General features: G+C 41.2%; 1 protein-coding gene across 6 annotated transcripts in view; it reads left to right on the forward strand.

Annotated features, from left to right (window-relative positions):
- Sh (Potassium voltage-gated channel protein Shaker) overlaps positions 1 to 17,249 on the forward strand; it is a 661,237-nt gene that overhangs the window by 554,795 nt on the left and 89,193 nt on the right. For 4 of the 6 annotated variants that reach the window (XM_069318076.1, XM_069318077.1, XM_045767003.2 and 1 more), the window contains one exon: positions 11,895 to 12,024. The exons of 1 other annotated variant lie outside the window; for it this stretch is intronic. In XM_069318076.1, coding sequence (XP_069174177.1) covers positions 11,895 to 12,024 — 130 coding nt within the window. Of the gene's footprint in view, positions 1 to 11,060; positions 11,191 to 11,894; positions 12,025 to 17,249 lie in introns of all 6 variants that reach the window. One more of the 6 variants, XM_069318075.1, reaches the window with a different exon arrangement.

Below are 17,249 nucleotides of genomic sequence, written 5' to 3' on the forward strand. Positions count from 1 at the left end.
CTAGTACTTCTTTGTTCTTCTGTTGAAGCTGTTCTTCACTAGAACGTCTTTGCTTGTCCCTTATGGTAAAGCTGTTCTTCACTAGAACATCTTTGCTTGTTCTTCGTGTGCTGCTGTAGGTCTGTTGTTATCTGACTGTCTATCCCCCCCCCCTCCTGTAACTGCTTCCTGTCAGCCAACGATCCTCTGCTCCTGTAAAAGTCATGTTTTTCTAAACCTTTTTCTGACTCTTTTTAATCTACTTTTTTTCGTGTCTATTCATCTTTCTCACCTTCGAATGAAAAAGAAATTACCTTATAGCTGTTTTCCTGTAGCTGTTGCTTTTGTAGTTTTTGTAAGTCTATCTTTTATAGACTTTCTGAAGGCTTTTTTGTGTAGCTCCGCGTGCTTGTTAGAGGAGCTTCGTGCTGCTAGCACACAGCTTAAACCCCTTGTGTGTGTAATTACCTAAGTGTAATTACCTAAGTGTAGTTACAGGATGAGAGCTACGCTCGTGGTGTCCCGTCTTCCCAGCACTCTTTGTCATATAACGCTTTGATGTGTGTGTGTGCTTAACTGCCTCGTTTAAACAACTTCATAAACAGTTTGTAGCGAAGAAATCATTGCGTAGATTTCTGCTATTTTTTTTTAAATTTGATTTATATAACGTTTTTGCATTTTGAACGATTTTTTTTTTGGGGGGGGGCCAATTTTAGAGCATATCAATCAACATTGAAATGGTATTTCGTTTAATAAATTATAAATATTGCTATAATTTAAATTCTGTGATCATTGTCATATATTTTTAACTTTAAATTTGGTTTTACTGTTTATTTTTCAGTAAATGTTTTAGTCGTTTATTGGTCGAGTTTTTACTAATTTTTTGTGGAAAAACGAATGATTACATTCGTGTATTTATAAATATATTAGAGAAAAGAGGATTTTTGTTCTGATTAATTTCTCGTGTCTGCTAAGTTTTATTTGCACGCTTTACTGACTGGTTTAATATTTCCTTAATAAGATATTCCTTTAGTTATTTAATAATATTTCTCTCTCTCTCTCTCTCTCTCTCTCTCTCTCTCTCTCTCTCTCTCTCTCTCTCTCTCTCTCTCTCTCTCTCTCTCTCACTCTCTCACACTCTCTCACACACTCTCACTCTCTCTCACACACTCTCTCTCTCTCTCTCTCTCTATATATATATATATATATATATATATATATATATATATATATATATATATATATATATATATATATATATATATATTAGTATATTTTGGTAGCAGTCTTTCCTGTAGACATATATTATTAAATATGACCGAAAAAGTAAGATTAATAATTCTAACACGAATTTTCTCAATCTTTCGTACATTACGCTTCACTGTTGGAGGTAAATCAAAAATCACTTCTCCAAAATTCCTTCGCCTTATATTTCCTTCGCCTAGAAATAAAAATGAATTTTGGAGAAGTGATTTTTGATTTACCTCCAACAGTGAAGCGTAATGTACGAAAGATTGAGAAAATTCGTGTTAGAATTATTAATCTTACTTTTTCGGTCATATTTAATAATATATATATATATATATATATATATATATATATATATATATATATATATATATATATATATATATATATATATATATATATATCTCACACATGTATTTTCCACGTCTCTTCCTTTATTCTCTCCTCCATCTCCCTCATTCTCTTCCTCCTCTGGATCTTCCCTATGCCTCCCTACCCTAATCCCCCTCATTACCCTCTCCCCACCCTGCTTACCCAAACTTGCCTTACCCCTGCACCTTCAACAAGTCTTTACCTTGACCAAATTTTAGCCTTGAAGACCAAATGTTCTTAATATAACAACGCCCCTTGTTCTTCTCTACGCTGGCCCACTACTTTTACTGAACCTCGTGACATACTTCCTGTTCTCTCTACCCTTCTACTCTCTACCCCTTCTACTCTCTACCCCATCTACTCTGTCTATTCTATAATATATTTACTGGACTCTGGTTGTCTTTACAAACACTTCCACTACTCTTTACTACTCTATGCCCCACTACTCTACTCTACATGGAGAAATAACATTATCGTCATATATCAATAAGAAAATCCACAGAATCAGTGATGAGGATTCGAACCAGGGCGGTGGGTGTTCCCAGAAGCACGCCCTAGACCACTACGCCACGACATGGTCAACAGGATGGCAACCTGGAGGGCAAGTCCCCATGCAGAGCTTGAGTCTTTAGGAACACCCCGGCACATAGGTTCGAATCCTCATGACAGCTTCTCGGGATTTACTCTACTCTTTCATCTGCTCCTAACTCTTTCTTTACTGCCCTGCTCTTGAGAGAATCAAAAATATGGGACTAGGAAGTAAAGCAACAGAGAAGGAGAATAAAGAACAGTTTCCGTTATGTTCTTTCCTTCTCCTTATTCCTTACTTCTTTACTGAGGTCCTTTGTTCTTCACACGATTTGTTAGAATACGTTTTTTGCTAAATTTTTTGATATAGCATTTGTGAGGAATATAGAACAGGTGATATACAGGTTTCGCTCACCGGTGATGCATAGGGAGATCATTGCACGCATTGCACTAGACAACCAGTGGCTAGAAAAGTCGGGTCCAAGAGCTAATGCTTGATCCTGCAGGCACAAGTAGTTAAGTGCACACAGAGTCGGGAACTCAATGCCTGGGAGATAGGTATATATATATATATATATATATATATATATATATATATATATATATATATATATATATATATATATATATATATATATATATATATATTATTTTCGATCGTAGCGCTTCGTGGGTCGTAAGATCACGTAGTGATTACCAATTAATCCGCCATGATGTAGATAAGAGGAGGGCCACCGCGTAAGTGTTTTGTGAATCCCAGCGTTGACCCTCGTCTCTTGTTCAGAGGGAAATTATCTGGTTCTTGTTATCTACGCTTTTCTTCTCTTGCTAATTCGTAAAGTTATATTAGCCTGCGTTTTCTGTGTTTCGCAAATAGTTTAATATATTTCCTTCGCCTTCCCCTTCCTCTGAAAGAGAGAGAGAGAGAGAGAGAGAGAGAGAGAGAGCACCACTCATGCTGATCTAATATGTGAGGCTTCACCATTCATGCTGAACTATTAATGGTTTCACCAACGTCAGTGTGTGTATTGGTATACATATGCTTGTATACATATTACGTGTATGCTTGCAAATATATGTTGGTATTTTCTAAATGTGTATAGATAGGTTAGTATGCATGTGTTTGTATATATATATATATATACATTTGCGTGTATGTTTATGTTTGTATATGGTCCTATACATATGCTTGTATTCAGAGACATGTATATGTATGTTGATATGTGTATGCTTGTTCAAGTGTGTTGTTACTCGTATGCTTATACAGTTATTTTAGTATGTATATTCTTGTATACATATGTTGGTATATGCATCTTGTAATATCTTGTATAATAAAAAAAATCCTAGGCCCTCTCTCCTCCAGTTAAAGTTTTCAAAATTAATTTTTTTTTTCGAAAATAATATAGTGATATTATTTTTATTGACCAATCCATGAACAGTTATATTGTTCAATCGCTTCAGAACTAGTGGTGGCGTTAGGAACTAATTAGTGAGAGATCTTGCTAGTGCTCCACGACTATCCTGGGACCACTATTGTGTGAAATAGTTTATTGTTTGTAAAATCTATTTGTAATAGATTTAAACACAGGATCGAACAGCTAAAATGGAATGTATTCCCATGACGCTTAAATTGGCCGGTTAATAGATCCAGGTGGCTTAAAATCGCTACAAGATCAGTTAGCAAGTTTTTAAAACTATCAAGAGTCTGGCAGATGAAATTGAAAACTTTAAATGTTAAAAATTTACTATTGTGATTAGCAGGGATTTTAAGCTAGTTACCCAATATGTAAATGCTAGAAGTAGAGAAAATGGGATTCGAAACAAGAGTACGTAATAATTCGTGAAAGAGAGAGTACCTCTCAGGAAGGAAACAAAGGGTTAGAGAGAGAGCAGAGACATCAGAGAGAGGTTACGAGTGGAGTACCGCAAGGGTCGGTTCTGAGGCCCCTTCCTGTTTCTAATATATGTCAACGACCTGACAGAAAATTGGCTCGTTCATATCGATGTTTACAGATGATGCAGAACTAATGTGAAGAGTCAGGACAGAGAGATAGGTGGTGATTATAGGCATTGCAAACGGATTTGAATATATTCCAAAAGTGGTTTTAAAAAATGGCTGCTGGAATTTAACCCAGCCAAATGCAAAGCTATGAGGAATGGAACTGGAGTGCTAGACAAGATATACAGTGGGTTTTGACGGCCGGGTTACCGAATAGTTGACCGGATACCGAACAGTTGGCCGGATTACCGAACAGTTGGCCGCATTACCGAACAGTTGACCGGATTGCCGAACAGTTGGCCGGATTACCGAACAGGTGGCCGGATTACCGAACAGGTGGCCGGATTACCGAACAGTTGGCCGCATTACCGAACAGTTGGCCGCATTACCGAACAGTTGGCCGGATTACCGAACAGGTGGCCGGATTACCGAACAGTTGGCCGCATTACCGAACAGTTGGCCGGGTTACCGAACAGTTGGCCGGGTTACCGAACAGTTGGCCGGATTACCGAACAGTTGGCCGGATTACCGAACAATTGGCCGGGTTACCGAACAGATGGCCGCATTACCGAACAGTTGGCCGGATTACCGAACAGGTGGCCGGATTACCGAACAGTTGGCCGCATTACCGAACAGTTGGCTGGGTTACCGAACAGTTGGCCGGATTACCGAACAGTTGGCCGGGTTACCGAACAGTTGGCCGGATTACCGAACAGTTGGCCGGATTACCGAACAATTGGCCGGATTACCGAACAGTTGACCGGATACCGAACAGTTGGCCGGATTACCGAACAGTTGACCGGATACCGAACAGTTGGCCGGATTACCGAACAGTTGGCTGTTGTTCATGAGAGCGGATTGCTTACTGGGGTAAACACAGGGAGTTGAGTTATTCAACTCTGACTGCATTTAAAAATATGAATCGAAGTTTGAAAAGTTAAGATCAATCTTATAGGAGCAACATCTTGGTCTGCCTCTCCGTAAAAAAAGCAACTGTTGTGGGGTTAGCGAACCTGTCGCTGGTGCACGGATAACGTCATTATTACGATGCTTTAGTTGTTTACTAACACGTCGCATTTATAACGGAGTTATCGCTTCCGGAGGAAATGAGGCGAACTGTGAGTAAAGTGATAAACTGTTGAGGTGATAAGAGTCAATAGTTTCGAATATTGAGAACGTGGTTGTCCCCTATGAACCTCTGGAGGGTTGTTAAGGCCCATCAACCTCTGGAGGGTAGTTAGTTAAGACCTATGTAGGGTGTGTGTATTCACCTAGTTGTACTCACCTAGTTGTGCTTGCGGGGATTGAGCTTTGGCTGTTTTTGGTCTCGCCTCTCAACCGTCAATCAACAAAACTCTTGACCCCTGAAGGATTCGAACCCGGTCAGCCAGGGCCTCCATGTCCCTTGGCGTGTCCAGTACTATAACCACTCGGCCAGACTGACTGTGTGTGTGTGTGTGTGTGTGTGTATTCATCTAGTTGTATTCACCTAGTTGTGCTTGTGGGGGTTGAGCTCTGGCTCTTTCGGCCCGCCTCTCAACTGACTATCAACCTTTATTTTCCACACACACACACACACACACACATCCAGGAAGCAGCCAGTAGCAGCTGTCTAACTCCCAGGTACCTATTTACTGCTAGGTAACAAGGGCATCAGGGTGAAAGAAATTGCCCATTCCGCTATCGCCGGGGATCGATCCCCGGTCCCTACGGCAACGAATCTAGAGCGCTGACCACTCAGCCACAGGCCCCCTGTGTGTGTGTATGTGAAAATTCTTACAAAGTATTCATGGTTTTTCGATAAACTTTTACAACCTGGAGAGAATAGCGTCCACATACAAACTCAGGAGTCGGCCTCAAAGAACCTTGTGAGGACTCAGATTTATGAGTTTCTCCGGTAATTGGCTCATACGTTGACTTATTGTTTAATAATTTGCTTTACTGAATATTTTACTCACTTGCATGGAGTTTCCTGCATAGACTTTTGTGAGGGAATTCAAGTAAAGTGTTTTTTTAATTAGACTATGAAGTCTCTCTCTCTCTCTCCCTCTCCCTCTCTCTCTCTCTCTCTCTCTCTCTCTCTCTCTCTCTCTCTCTCTCTCTCTCTCTCTCTCTCTCTCTCTCTCTCTCTCTCTCTCTCCCTCTCCCTCTCTCTCTCTCTCTCTCTCTCTCTCTCTCTCTTTCTTTCTCTCTCTCTGTCCTCTCCCTCCCACCCACCAAGAAGCAAGTTAGAACAGTCTAACAGAACTAGTTTGCTAGAATTGCCTAACTGCTTCCCGGTACTTAATTGCCCTCAGATTCCTAGTTCGTCTCCTAGGTACAACAATAGTCACTGTAATCATTATATCAGACAAAATTTAAATGGTAATTAGAGTAATTATAATACCAATTTGGAGAGGGTGTGGGAGAGATGAAGATGTGGGAAAGAGATGAAGATTCTGTGAAACACAGTAAGAAAATGCTATTGAGAAGTCCACCTACAACGATGTTGATGTCTAGGTAGGGGTCTCTGTTGATGTCTAGGTAGGGGTCTCTGTTGATGTCTAGGTAGGTGTGTCTCTTGGTGTCTAGGGAGGTGTGTCTACCTGTACATGGAGGTCCCTAGAGACTTGGTGGAGGGGTCATAGTAAAGAGTCTCCAGAAAATGAATTTATACCCAAAATGTTTTGGTCAAGGGAATTGTTGGGGTTGGCTGGTGGTTCGTGGGGTTGGAAGATGGAGCAGCAGGTGGGGTTAAATATATGTGGGGTGCATGGCGGGTGTTGAATAATATCCGGCGTTTTTAGTCAGGTATTGGGCCTATTTCTTATGCAGGTGTTAGACATATGTTGTATATCGTCTCACTGTTCAATTCGTCCTTAAGATGAAGGCTACGAGGTCCGTAAGATCTCTGAGCATCTGTATACACAACACTTACGAGGGCCTACGACGAGCTTTGAGGTAATTACTGACAGTTTCGTAGCGCCTCCGACCTCGTAAACGTCTCCGTAAATACCGATTGAGTCCATATGATGGAGAACAGATGTACACATCTCGTAAGTGCTCTGTGAATACGGCGGGGGAGCTTGTGAGGGGGAAAACTTAAAGGTTTCTCTTAAGAGTAATTCAAGAAAATGATTTCCCTCGACTTCTATTTTGGACGCATTCGATCCTTTTTCTGTTTTTACAGTTTCTGTATGAAGTTTTTTTTTTGCATGGTGTTTTGATTTTTATATTAGAGGAATGTTAATTTTTTTTATTTGAAACTTTCAGAGAAGCAATGTAAATTTATTGTTCTAAATTGTCTCTGAATGTATATTTTCCGGCATCTGACTTTCATTTATATATGTGTATTTTCTGTTTTTATTTATGTGTATTTTCTGTATAATATTAAATTTGGAGAATCAAGGCGCGCCTTGAGTCTTCCTGTGTGGCGGTGTAGAGGTCAATGTGACAGTCCATCCTCTGAATAGACAGTACGTTTTAATACTAAATGTAATAAGTACGATCCTGACTATCGGCATAGTACATAAATACACTTAATTGTAAGCAGTGCATCAAAATATTGTGAATATTAGAGTTTACCTGAAAAGCTGTATGGAAAACCACGACCTAACCTAACCTTGGGAGTGTTGGAGGACAAGCATGTAAATAGCATTTATTGCTTCTTAATTACAATTAGTACTTAACCTATAGCTATATTGATATTACAATTTTATAAAACTAATAAAACAAAAATAAAGTCTTTCAATAAAGTATAAAGTAACTCAGGATATATTAAAATTTTGTATAAAATCTCTATTGTTTAATAAAACTGAAAAAGAAATTCTTTATATTTAAAACTTGTGTATATAGAATTGAACACGAAAAATTCAACCTAAAATTTTTATATTTATAACTTGTGTATATAGAATTGAACACGAAAACTTCAACCTAAAAATTTTGAGTGTATTAACACAAAATTTGAAGAATACTTAGGAGGTAAATGTAACAGCACAATTAAGTGCCTTAATGTACTATGCAGACAGTCAGGAATGTACTTATTACATTTAGTAATAAAACGTACTGTCTATTCGGATTTAAGGTTAATGACAGTAGCAATAACACTTAACTCTCTGCGGTTCACCACTTTGTTGCGTGGATTTCGGATTTTAACCACAGACGTGGCCACACATTTACAATGCTAACCAGCATATATATACATTTTCTTCTGTCCTCCACGTGTAAGACTCGGCCTTATGTAACGTATTGCGCATTGAAACACTTTTGGGATGCAAGGAATTGAAGCCCCAATGTTTCACTCGTACAGCATTTGCTCTCGTATTGTTTTGACCGGACAGTGGGTTCAATTGTCTGTTGTAGGAGAGTTAGGGAAGAGGGGGGGCGGGGGGGGGGGGTCAATCGACAGACAGACAGAGATCATTGGTGTTTTGTAAGTGTTATAGAGGAGGAATATTTTGATTTTTCGCTGGATATTGGGTTCAGTCGTTTATGTTGAGCCGGAATGCATGATCCAATCGTGTGTGTGTGTATATATATATATATATATATATATATATATATATATATATATATATATATATATATATATATATATATATATATATATATAAATAAATAAATAAATGACAACAGAACCAGAATACTGAAAACTCCCTTCCCTAAGGATAGCTAAAAACGAGATTGCATAGTATTGATTTCAGAAAATACCATAGATGAATTAAAGCGTCTTCAAGGAGCACAGGTTGAGGAAAGGGTTGGAAATAGAGGCATCAATCTTTCATGCAAGACGTGAGTCTATTTCATGAGGGATAAGGGTTTCAACTCTTTACATGTCACAGATTAGGGAGTTCTGTTGCCTGTTGTAAGAGATATAGAGAGGGTTCACATAGATTTGACGACTGATAGACGGTTTAATTATCTATACTGCATGGAATAGAATGGGGCCACTTCTCTATATAACAGGCGATAGACGGTTTAGTTGTCTATGTTGTAAGGAATAGGGAGGGTCCACTTGTTTATAATGCTAGGCATAGCAGGTCCAGTTGTCTATATAACAAGGGATGGGTAACAAGGGATAGAGGGTTCATTTCTCTTCATTGCAAAGGAAAGAGGATCCACTTGTCTATATTGCAAGGGGATTAAAGGTTCAGTTGTCTATATTGCAAGGATTAGAGGGTTCAGTTCTCGATATAGCAAAAGATAGAGGGACTATTTGTCTATATAGTTTGGGATAGAGGGCTCACTTGTGTATAGAGCAAGGGATAGGGGGGTTCAGGTGACTATATAGCAAGGAATAGAGGGTCCAGCTGTCTATATAGCAAGGGATAGGGAGGTCCAGCGATAATAATATATTAAGGTATTTCTGATGCTTTTATGGGCGAGTACTTCCTAGTGAGTACACCCCCTGCAGGATGAGTACTTCCTGGTGAGTACACTCCCTGCAGGGTGAGTACACTCTTGCATGGTGAGTACACCCCCTACAGGGTGAGTACTCACCATGCAAGAGTGTACTCACCAGGGAGTACTTCCTGGTGAGTACACTCCTGCAGGGTGAGTGCACTCCCTGCAGAGTGAGTACTTCCTGGTGAGTACACTCACTGCAGGGTGAGTACATTCTGTCGAGTACACTCCCTGCAGGGTGAGTACATTCTGTCGAGTACACTCCCTGCAGGGTGAGTATTTCCTGGTGAGTACACTCACTGCAGGGTGAGTACATTCTGTCGAGTACACTCCCTGCAGGGTGAGTACTTCCTGGTGAGTACACTCCTGCAGGGTGAGTACATTATGTTGAGTGCACTCACTGTCGGGTGAGTGCATCCTGGTGAGTACACTCCCTGCAGGGTGAGTGCACTCCCTGCAGAGTGAGTACTTCAGGGTGAGTACACTCCCTGCAGGATGAGTACTTCCTGGTGAGTACACTCCTGCAGGGTGAGTACATTCTGTTGAGTGCACTCACTGTCGGGTGAGTGCATCCTGGTGAGTACACTCCCTGCAGGGTGAGTGCACTCCCTGCAGAGTGAGTACTTCCTGGTGAGTACACTCCCTGCAGAGTGAGTACTTCCTGGTGAGTACACTCCCTGCAGGATGAGTACTTCCTGATGAGTACACTCCTGCAGGGTGAGTACATTCTGTTGAGTACACTCACTGTCGGGTGAGTGCATGCTAATCTTCGCCAACATTATCATCTGAATTATTATACTCATCATATTTAAACCTAATTACTCGGAATTATGATAACTGATAATTACCACCATTGTCAAGGATCAGAACCAAGTCAAGGATCATTAAGTTGCCTTTAAGTTTTCAGTGACTCTGTTAATAATATTGTCCATATTCTCGTTATGTTATCAGGTGTTTGTTATCAATTCTAAGATAACATAGTGGTGGCTAAGGTTGGGACGTAACAGCGGGGTTGTGTCGTTATGATGGTGGGGGGTTGTGATGGTGGGGTTGTGATGTAAGAGTAGGGGTTGTGATGGGGGGTTGTGACGTAGTGATGGTGAGGCTGTGATAACGTCCAGTAAACGATATTTCTACCCGTATATATATTTTTTTGAGGGGGTTTAACATTTTCAGCCTTCTCTATGTAGCATGGAGTGTGTGTGTGTGTGTGTGTGTGTGTGTGTGTGTGTGTGTGTGTGTGTGTGTGTGTGTGTGTGTGTGTGTGTGTGTGTTCGTCTCCCACTTGTGTATTGTGTATTCTCTCGCTGTTGGTGTACTTTCCAAGCAGCCTGTATGCCCGGAAACCTCTCCCTTGTGTATTGTGGTTACTGCGATATACAATCCAGTGCATTAACATCTTCTGAGGTCCTAGCAGAGACTCTTACATAATCCTCTTTCTTCGTGATGTTAATGCTTGTTAGTTTGGGCGGGTCGGGTCGGGTCAGGCAGGCAGGCAGGCAGGCAGGCAGGCAGGCAGGCAGGCGGTGATCACGCACGGATTATGTTACAGGCGTTGTGTTATTCTCCTCTGCCGTATACTTCGCTGACGCCGGCTCTGAGCGCTCCTGCTTCAAGAGCATCCCGGACGCCTTCTGGTGGGCCGTTGTCACCATGACGACAGTGGGCTATGGAGATATGAGGTAAATTCAGGTGATGATGCTGCTGGTGCTGCTGCTGCTGCTGCCGCTGCTGCTGCTGTCACACACATATTCCTTCCCCCTCGGGGCTTCCTGACGGTGCTGAGCCGGGAGTGACGCAAGTGCCCGGTCACCTCAAACCCTCCGTCAGGTGTGGAGCTCGTAACAGGCTTGCAGTACGGCAAAAGGGCATTCTGGACCAGATGGACCGTTTACATCCTGCCGTCAGCGGCACGCCCCGGATGACAGGCTAGGTCTCTGACGTCACCACTCTTGGCTAGACCCCGTCCATCTGATCTAGAATTCGTTTTGCGAACGATTGTTTGCTCACAGTTAGCAGGGACGTCGCCCGCACCGTCAGGAGCAGCCGAGGGCGTCACTGTCAGCGGCGGCCCACTCCCTCAGAAGTGGGCCGCTCCTGCCCTTCCTACAGCCCACCTTTTTCCCCCCTTTTCCCCCCTTACCTACCAACCACTTCCGCTAGTCTTTCATCCCCAGCTTTTCCCCAGCGCCTTCCTCACCAGGGGGGAAGATAGGAGGCGTAGTCAGACCTGGGGGGTCGTGTCGTGTCACTGGGGGGAGCCCTGCACATGCCACACACCTTCAGCCCCCTCTCCCCCATATCCCCAACCCCCCAGAGAACCTTTCCGCCCCCTCGTTCTTCTGCCCTGGGGAGTGAGGCCTCAATGTGTCTGTTCCTATTGCAGGTGTGGTACTGTTCTCAAGTGCTGTGTACTTCGCCGAGGCAGGCTCAGAAAAATCCTACTTCAAGTCTATTCCTGATGCCTTCTGGTGGGCGGTCGTCACCATGACAACAGTGGGCTATGGAGATATGACGTACGGGTCCCATGAGCCTCCTGTGGCTATCCTGCATGACTCTAGCCCGGCTAGGCCCTTGCCAGCTCTCAGCGGCGCACACACTCACACACACATACATATACATACACATACATACACGCCAGCTAGCATGTCCGCTCTAACACACTCACCAAACACACGTACACGAAGAAACACATGCATGTCCGCCCTAAAATACACACACACACACACACACACACACACACACACACACACACACACACACACACACACACACACACACGCGCACACACACACACACACACACACACACACACACACACACACACACACCTGTACTAATATGGTCGCGCCGGGCGGGTAGGGGAAGAGGTCTGATCTATGGACAAAATAACAGTTGACAGTCAAAGCCAAGACCGTCGCAAGCACGATAATATTAACACTGCCGCTCCCTGTGTGCCCCAAGACAAGTGTCATTATGTGTACACATGTACACAAACACTGGTCAATGTTTACATAGTGCTTTGCAAAATGTCTTATCATTGTGTCAAGTCCGGCGAAGTGCCATATATCTTGGACCTGTTCCCCCGCCCAACCCACTATACTGCGCAGGGTATTAAGGCAAGCCACGAGAATGGGTGATGCCCTTAACCGTAGTAACCAATCACAATTCACGGCCGTCCAGTCCCTGAGTTGTGGTTGGCTGCAGGACCAACGCTTGGTTATACCCTGCCTTTGTTTTTGTTTTTTTTCCCCACCGCCAACTTTGGCCCCCCTACAAGCATTGACGGACGAACTGAATGATGCCTTCACAATTGCTGTTTGACTTGTGCATGCAAGATATTTTTTCACGGTGGGTTCTTGTGTCAATGAGGCATTCCTGACAGACCACAGCACGAGGCCACAGACTTGTATATGACAGGAGCTCACATCCAGCGCTCAATTCTCACTACTAAGTCACGCCAGCTGCGCTATAAGACCCATTTTGACGGGGGGTTGGCCGCCCGGAAAATGGATCTTGTCTACTTTCTCCTTTTTTTTTTATATTGTTCTAAAGTCTAACCAAACATGTCTTCCTTGCTGCAGGTTGAGCATGGCTTATTGATACTTGAGGCAGCGAGCCGGCTATCTAAAGCTACCACGTCACACACACACACACACACACACACACACACACACACACACACACACACACACACACACACACAAGACGACCATTAAGACTCGTGTTGCACCCATAGCGTGCAGTCTTGTTCCCACCTGGAAGAGACTTGACATAATTTGCATGTTTACTATCAACGGCTCCCTTAAGAGTCCCCCACATGACGACCATTAGCCAGCCTGCACACGCAAACTTTATATCATATTCTAGAAGGTCACTCATAAATAGCAATAATATATATATATATATATATATATATATATATATATATATATATATATATATATATATATATATATATATAGTACTGAGTCCTAGTGTGACTACTGAGAAAGTCTTTATTAGTGGAAAACGCATCATAGCTCTTTAATTTTCAAAGAGTTTTTTTCGCATACTTTGATACATGTTTACATGATCGATGTATATATATATATATATATATATATATATATATATATATATATATATATATATATATATATATATATATATATATATATATATATAAGGAATTACAGGGAATTAACTCTTGAGTTAATCATCACAACACATGATAATTAACACGAAAGCGCTTAAGTAATTTTAATTTTCCTTCGTGGTTATACATTGTCAGTATTTTATATGTATATTATAGGTATAGTTTCATTGAATATGACCGCATATTCTGTATTTATTATTTTCTGGTTTAGTATTGTAAGATCTGTTCACTTGAGAATGAACCATGGAGGTTCGAAACGTCGTGCAAATTATACAAATAAGTGGAATACACTCTATAGTAAATCACTTCTTTTCTTCACCTTAAAAGTACGAAAATGAGTTTTGGAGAACTCCTATTTCAATTAAGCCCTGATGCTAAGAAAATAGTTAGAGGGATAGAAGCCCTAAACCAGAAAATAATAAATACAGAATATGCGGTCATATTCAATGAAACCTGTTTGAAAGAAAACCTGCTGCCAGTATACACCAATATAGGTATAGTATATTGTTTTCAGTTGTATAGTATATATATATATATATATATATATATATATATATATATATATATATATATATATACATATATATATGAAGGGGTGAGATCAATATATTCAAGCACGAATCGTCTCTATATTTCATTAAGTTCTTCAACTGAGAAGGAAGTAAAAAAAAAATATCTCCAAAATTCATCACGAAACTTTATATATATATATAGCCTGACGCGAAGAGATTTGTCTCATTGATCTTGTCATCATTTTCAAAGACAAGAGGTGAATGATGGGAGTACATATAAGGTGGGACAACTCCAGGTATGACCCCAGGAAGGTGAAGTAGAGTGTATGTGGACATCTCCGCCTCTGATTGAGGTTGATGTGTAGTGCTTCGCTGATGTCTAATCTTCTTTTGTCGCTGTTTTTGTCAGTTATTTCGGTGTTGATGGTAAGGACATAGCTGGTGATTTGGTTGTGTGTAGGAATTATATGTTATTTGATGCAGCCTTGGTGTTTGTGCATTGTCAATCGCCTTGAAAGAGATGTTGTCTTGCCTATAGACTGAGATCTATGGGGCTGACAGTCCCCCTAGTTGGCATGTGAAGGCGGAGGTGATATTTGTCTCTCAAGATGTTTTGTTTGGTGTGAGGAGAGCTCTTCGTGAGCAGGGTGGCAGCCTGCTGGTTCTTGTAGTACATTGTCAACATCGTCTTCTGGTTGGTGTCAGTGAGGGTCTCGCGTCTATCAATAATGTCTTTCAAAACTCCTACATTTTATTAGCAGTGGAAACAAGTTCCTATAATATTGGCCGTTGCGTAGGAGGTAGCAAGGTGGTTCATCTTCCTTTTAATGATCTCTTAAACATATCCATTAGTAGGTCCATTATTGACTATGATCTGCCTTTACCAAGTTGTTCATCAACCTGCTTCCCACTGTGAGTGAGAGCAGGACTGACAAGGTCATGGCACTCACTGCTAACATTAGCGTACATTCCCATGTTGATTCTCCTGGTGTTGACTGTGTCCTCATGTTGGTTTCCCTGGCGTCAGACTGCGGTATGACAGCCACCATTCCTTTCCCAGACTGTGACATGACCAGTGAAACGAAGGCAGCTCACTCACCATCTCGTGAGTGAAACTTAACACGAAATTTTCCTCGAATGCATCCTTGAGTTATACCAGTCATTCGGTGTCAGGTACCTTCCTGTATATGCCATCAACATGCCTAAAGAAAACGTCAGGTTTTAAGCCTGAGCCCGCAAGGACTTTCTGTTCACTAGAACTTGTGTACAAATTCGTAAATAGGACACCAAGGACGGGGCAATGGGGAAGAAACCCCACAGCCATTCCACCTGCTTGTTGGTGCAGGAGACCATCAGAGCTCAGGCAGCAAGGAGCTTCAATACATGCTTCGCTCAGCGTCTCTGATGACAGTCAGGCTTGTAGCAGCATCAGGCTATATAAAACTCTAAAATTAACTTTTCAGATGTCATTTTTTTCAACTCGAGTACACAAGAAAGTAAGAAATACATGTACACACATCCCACACATCTAAATACAGGAAACGACAACGTTTCAGTTTGTCATGAACCATTTTCAAGTGGTGTAAAGAGTGGTAGAGAAAGTGACTATATAAAGTAGGAGTGTGAGATGATAGGGGAGAAGGTTGAAGTATACCATGGGGAGTTAATAGAAATAAAGAAAACTGGTAGAAGGCCTAATGGCCAAGAGAAAGTAGATCTTCTTCGGCCGTGTGATTAGACTTTTCCAGACTTTTCTCTCTCAACAATCTGGCTCCTATCATTTTCAAAGATGAATATAAACTTTAATGATTTCCATTCCTTTCTGTGTGCGCCTTTCTTACTGTCTCCCGCACAGTGCTATGTACCTTCATGTGTTTTCCTACCATCCACCTTCTGTTAAGATAAGTAGTCTCGTCTCCCTACTCCTCCAGGTCTCTTGTATGTCACCCTTAGTGTCTTTGAGTGTGACATTTATCTTCGTTACAAATCTTCCTAGCCTTGGTTATTTAATTGTATCAACTGTGCCAGTCCTAAGGTTAAAAGAACGTTCTTTTATCCTAAACCGTCTTTCACACTAGAAACATTGGTCTGTAACTTTCTTTCATATCTCAGTTAAACAATCTCACCGCAACCCTTCGTCCTCTTGATATAAATCTCGCATTAAAAAGACTAAAAGTACTTGGTAGCAATCTGGTTCACACACTGATAATCCTGCTTCCAATGCTGCTGCTGTTTATAGCATTTTCAGTTCCTTTTGTCCTCTTAAATGCACTCGACAAACTGGCCGTACGCTTAATGAGAGACTAAAAGAACACAAAAGTGCAATGTCTTCAGGCCAAAATAATGCTTTATTGTGATGTGAAAGGGGACATTAAATAGGTCACATATTGCTCTATATTATGTAATATTTCCTGCTTCTATTCTTACCCAAAATCTTCTTGAATGGGAAGCACAACATACCCAACATGAACCTTAGTCCTGGCTTTGTTGGTGTTGTTTAAGATACGCTACTCGGAACAAAAGTTCCAAGTAGCACGGGCTATGGTGAGCCCGTAAACTGCTTTTTTTTTTTTAGTCCTGGCTTTGTTGGTGTTCGCTCTTATACCTTTCTCACTACGTTTCTTATTAACCCTTTTAACAAACGTGATGTACATAAACCTATAGGCTCCATTTTTTGTTCATCCTCTTTTGCTATATCTTGTGTCCTTATTTTAGCCTCGTTCTCTGTCATTAGCCCTTCAGTAGTTTTCTTCATCCCTATTAACTCTTAAGGGGAAACTAATTACTTTCCAATCACCTAACATTCTGACCTTATATATGTTATCTACTAAGATGTTATCTCTTTCTTACCTGTCAGATTTGTGGACTGGGTCAATATATATATATAATATAAAGTTAGAACAATACTGCTTGGTCTAATAAGGAAAATCCAATTTGCTCAACAGCGATTTTCGTAATTTTTTTTCCAACATTTCTTTCCACATTGGTTCGTTCTTATCAAAAGTAATATATTAGAAACATGAATTACTAATTTTGGCAGGATATGTTAGGTTTAGGATAGGTTAGGCTAGGTTAGGATAGGTTAGGCTAG

The sequence above is a fragment of the Procambarus clarkii genome, chromosome 89 (assembly GCF_040958095.1).
Source record: "Procambarus clarkii isolate CNS0578487 chromosome 89, FALCON_Pclarkii_2.0, whole genome shotgun sequence".
Taxonomy (NCBI): domain Eukaryota; kingdom Metazoa; phylum Arthropoda; class Malacostraca; order Decapoda; family Cambaridae; genus Procambarus; species Procambarus clarkii.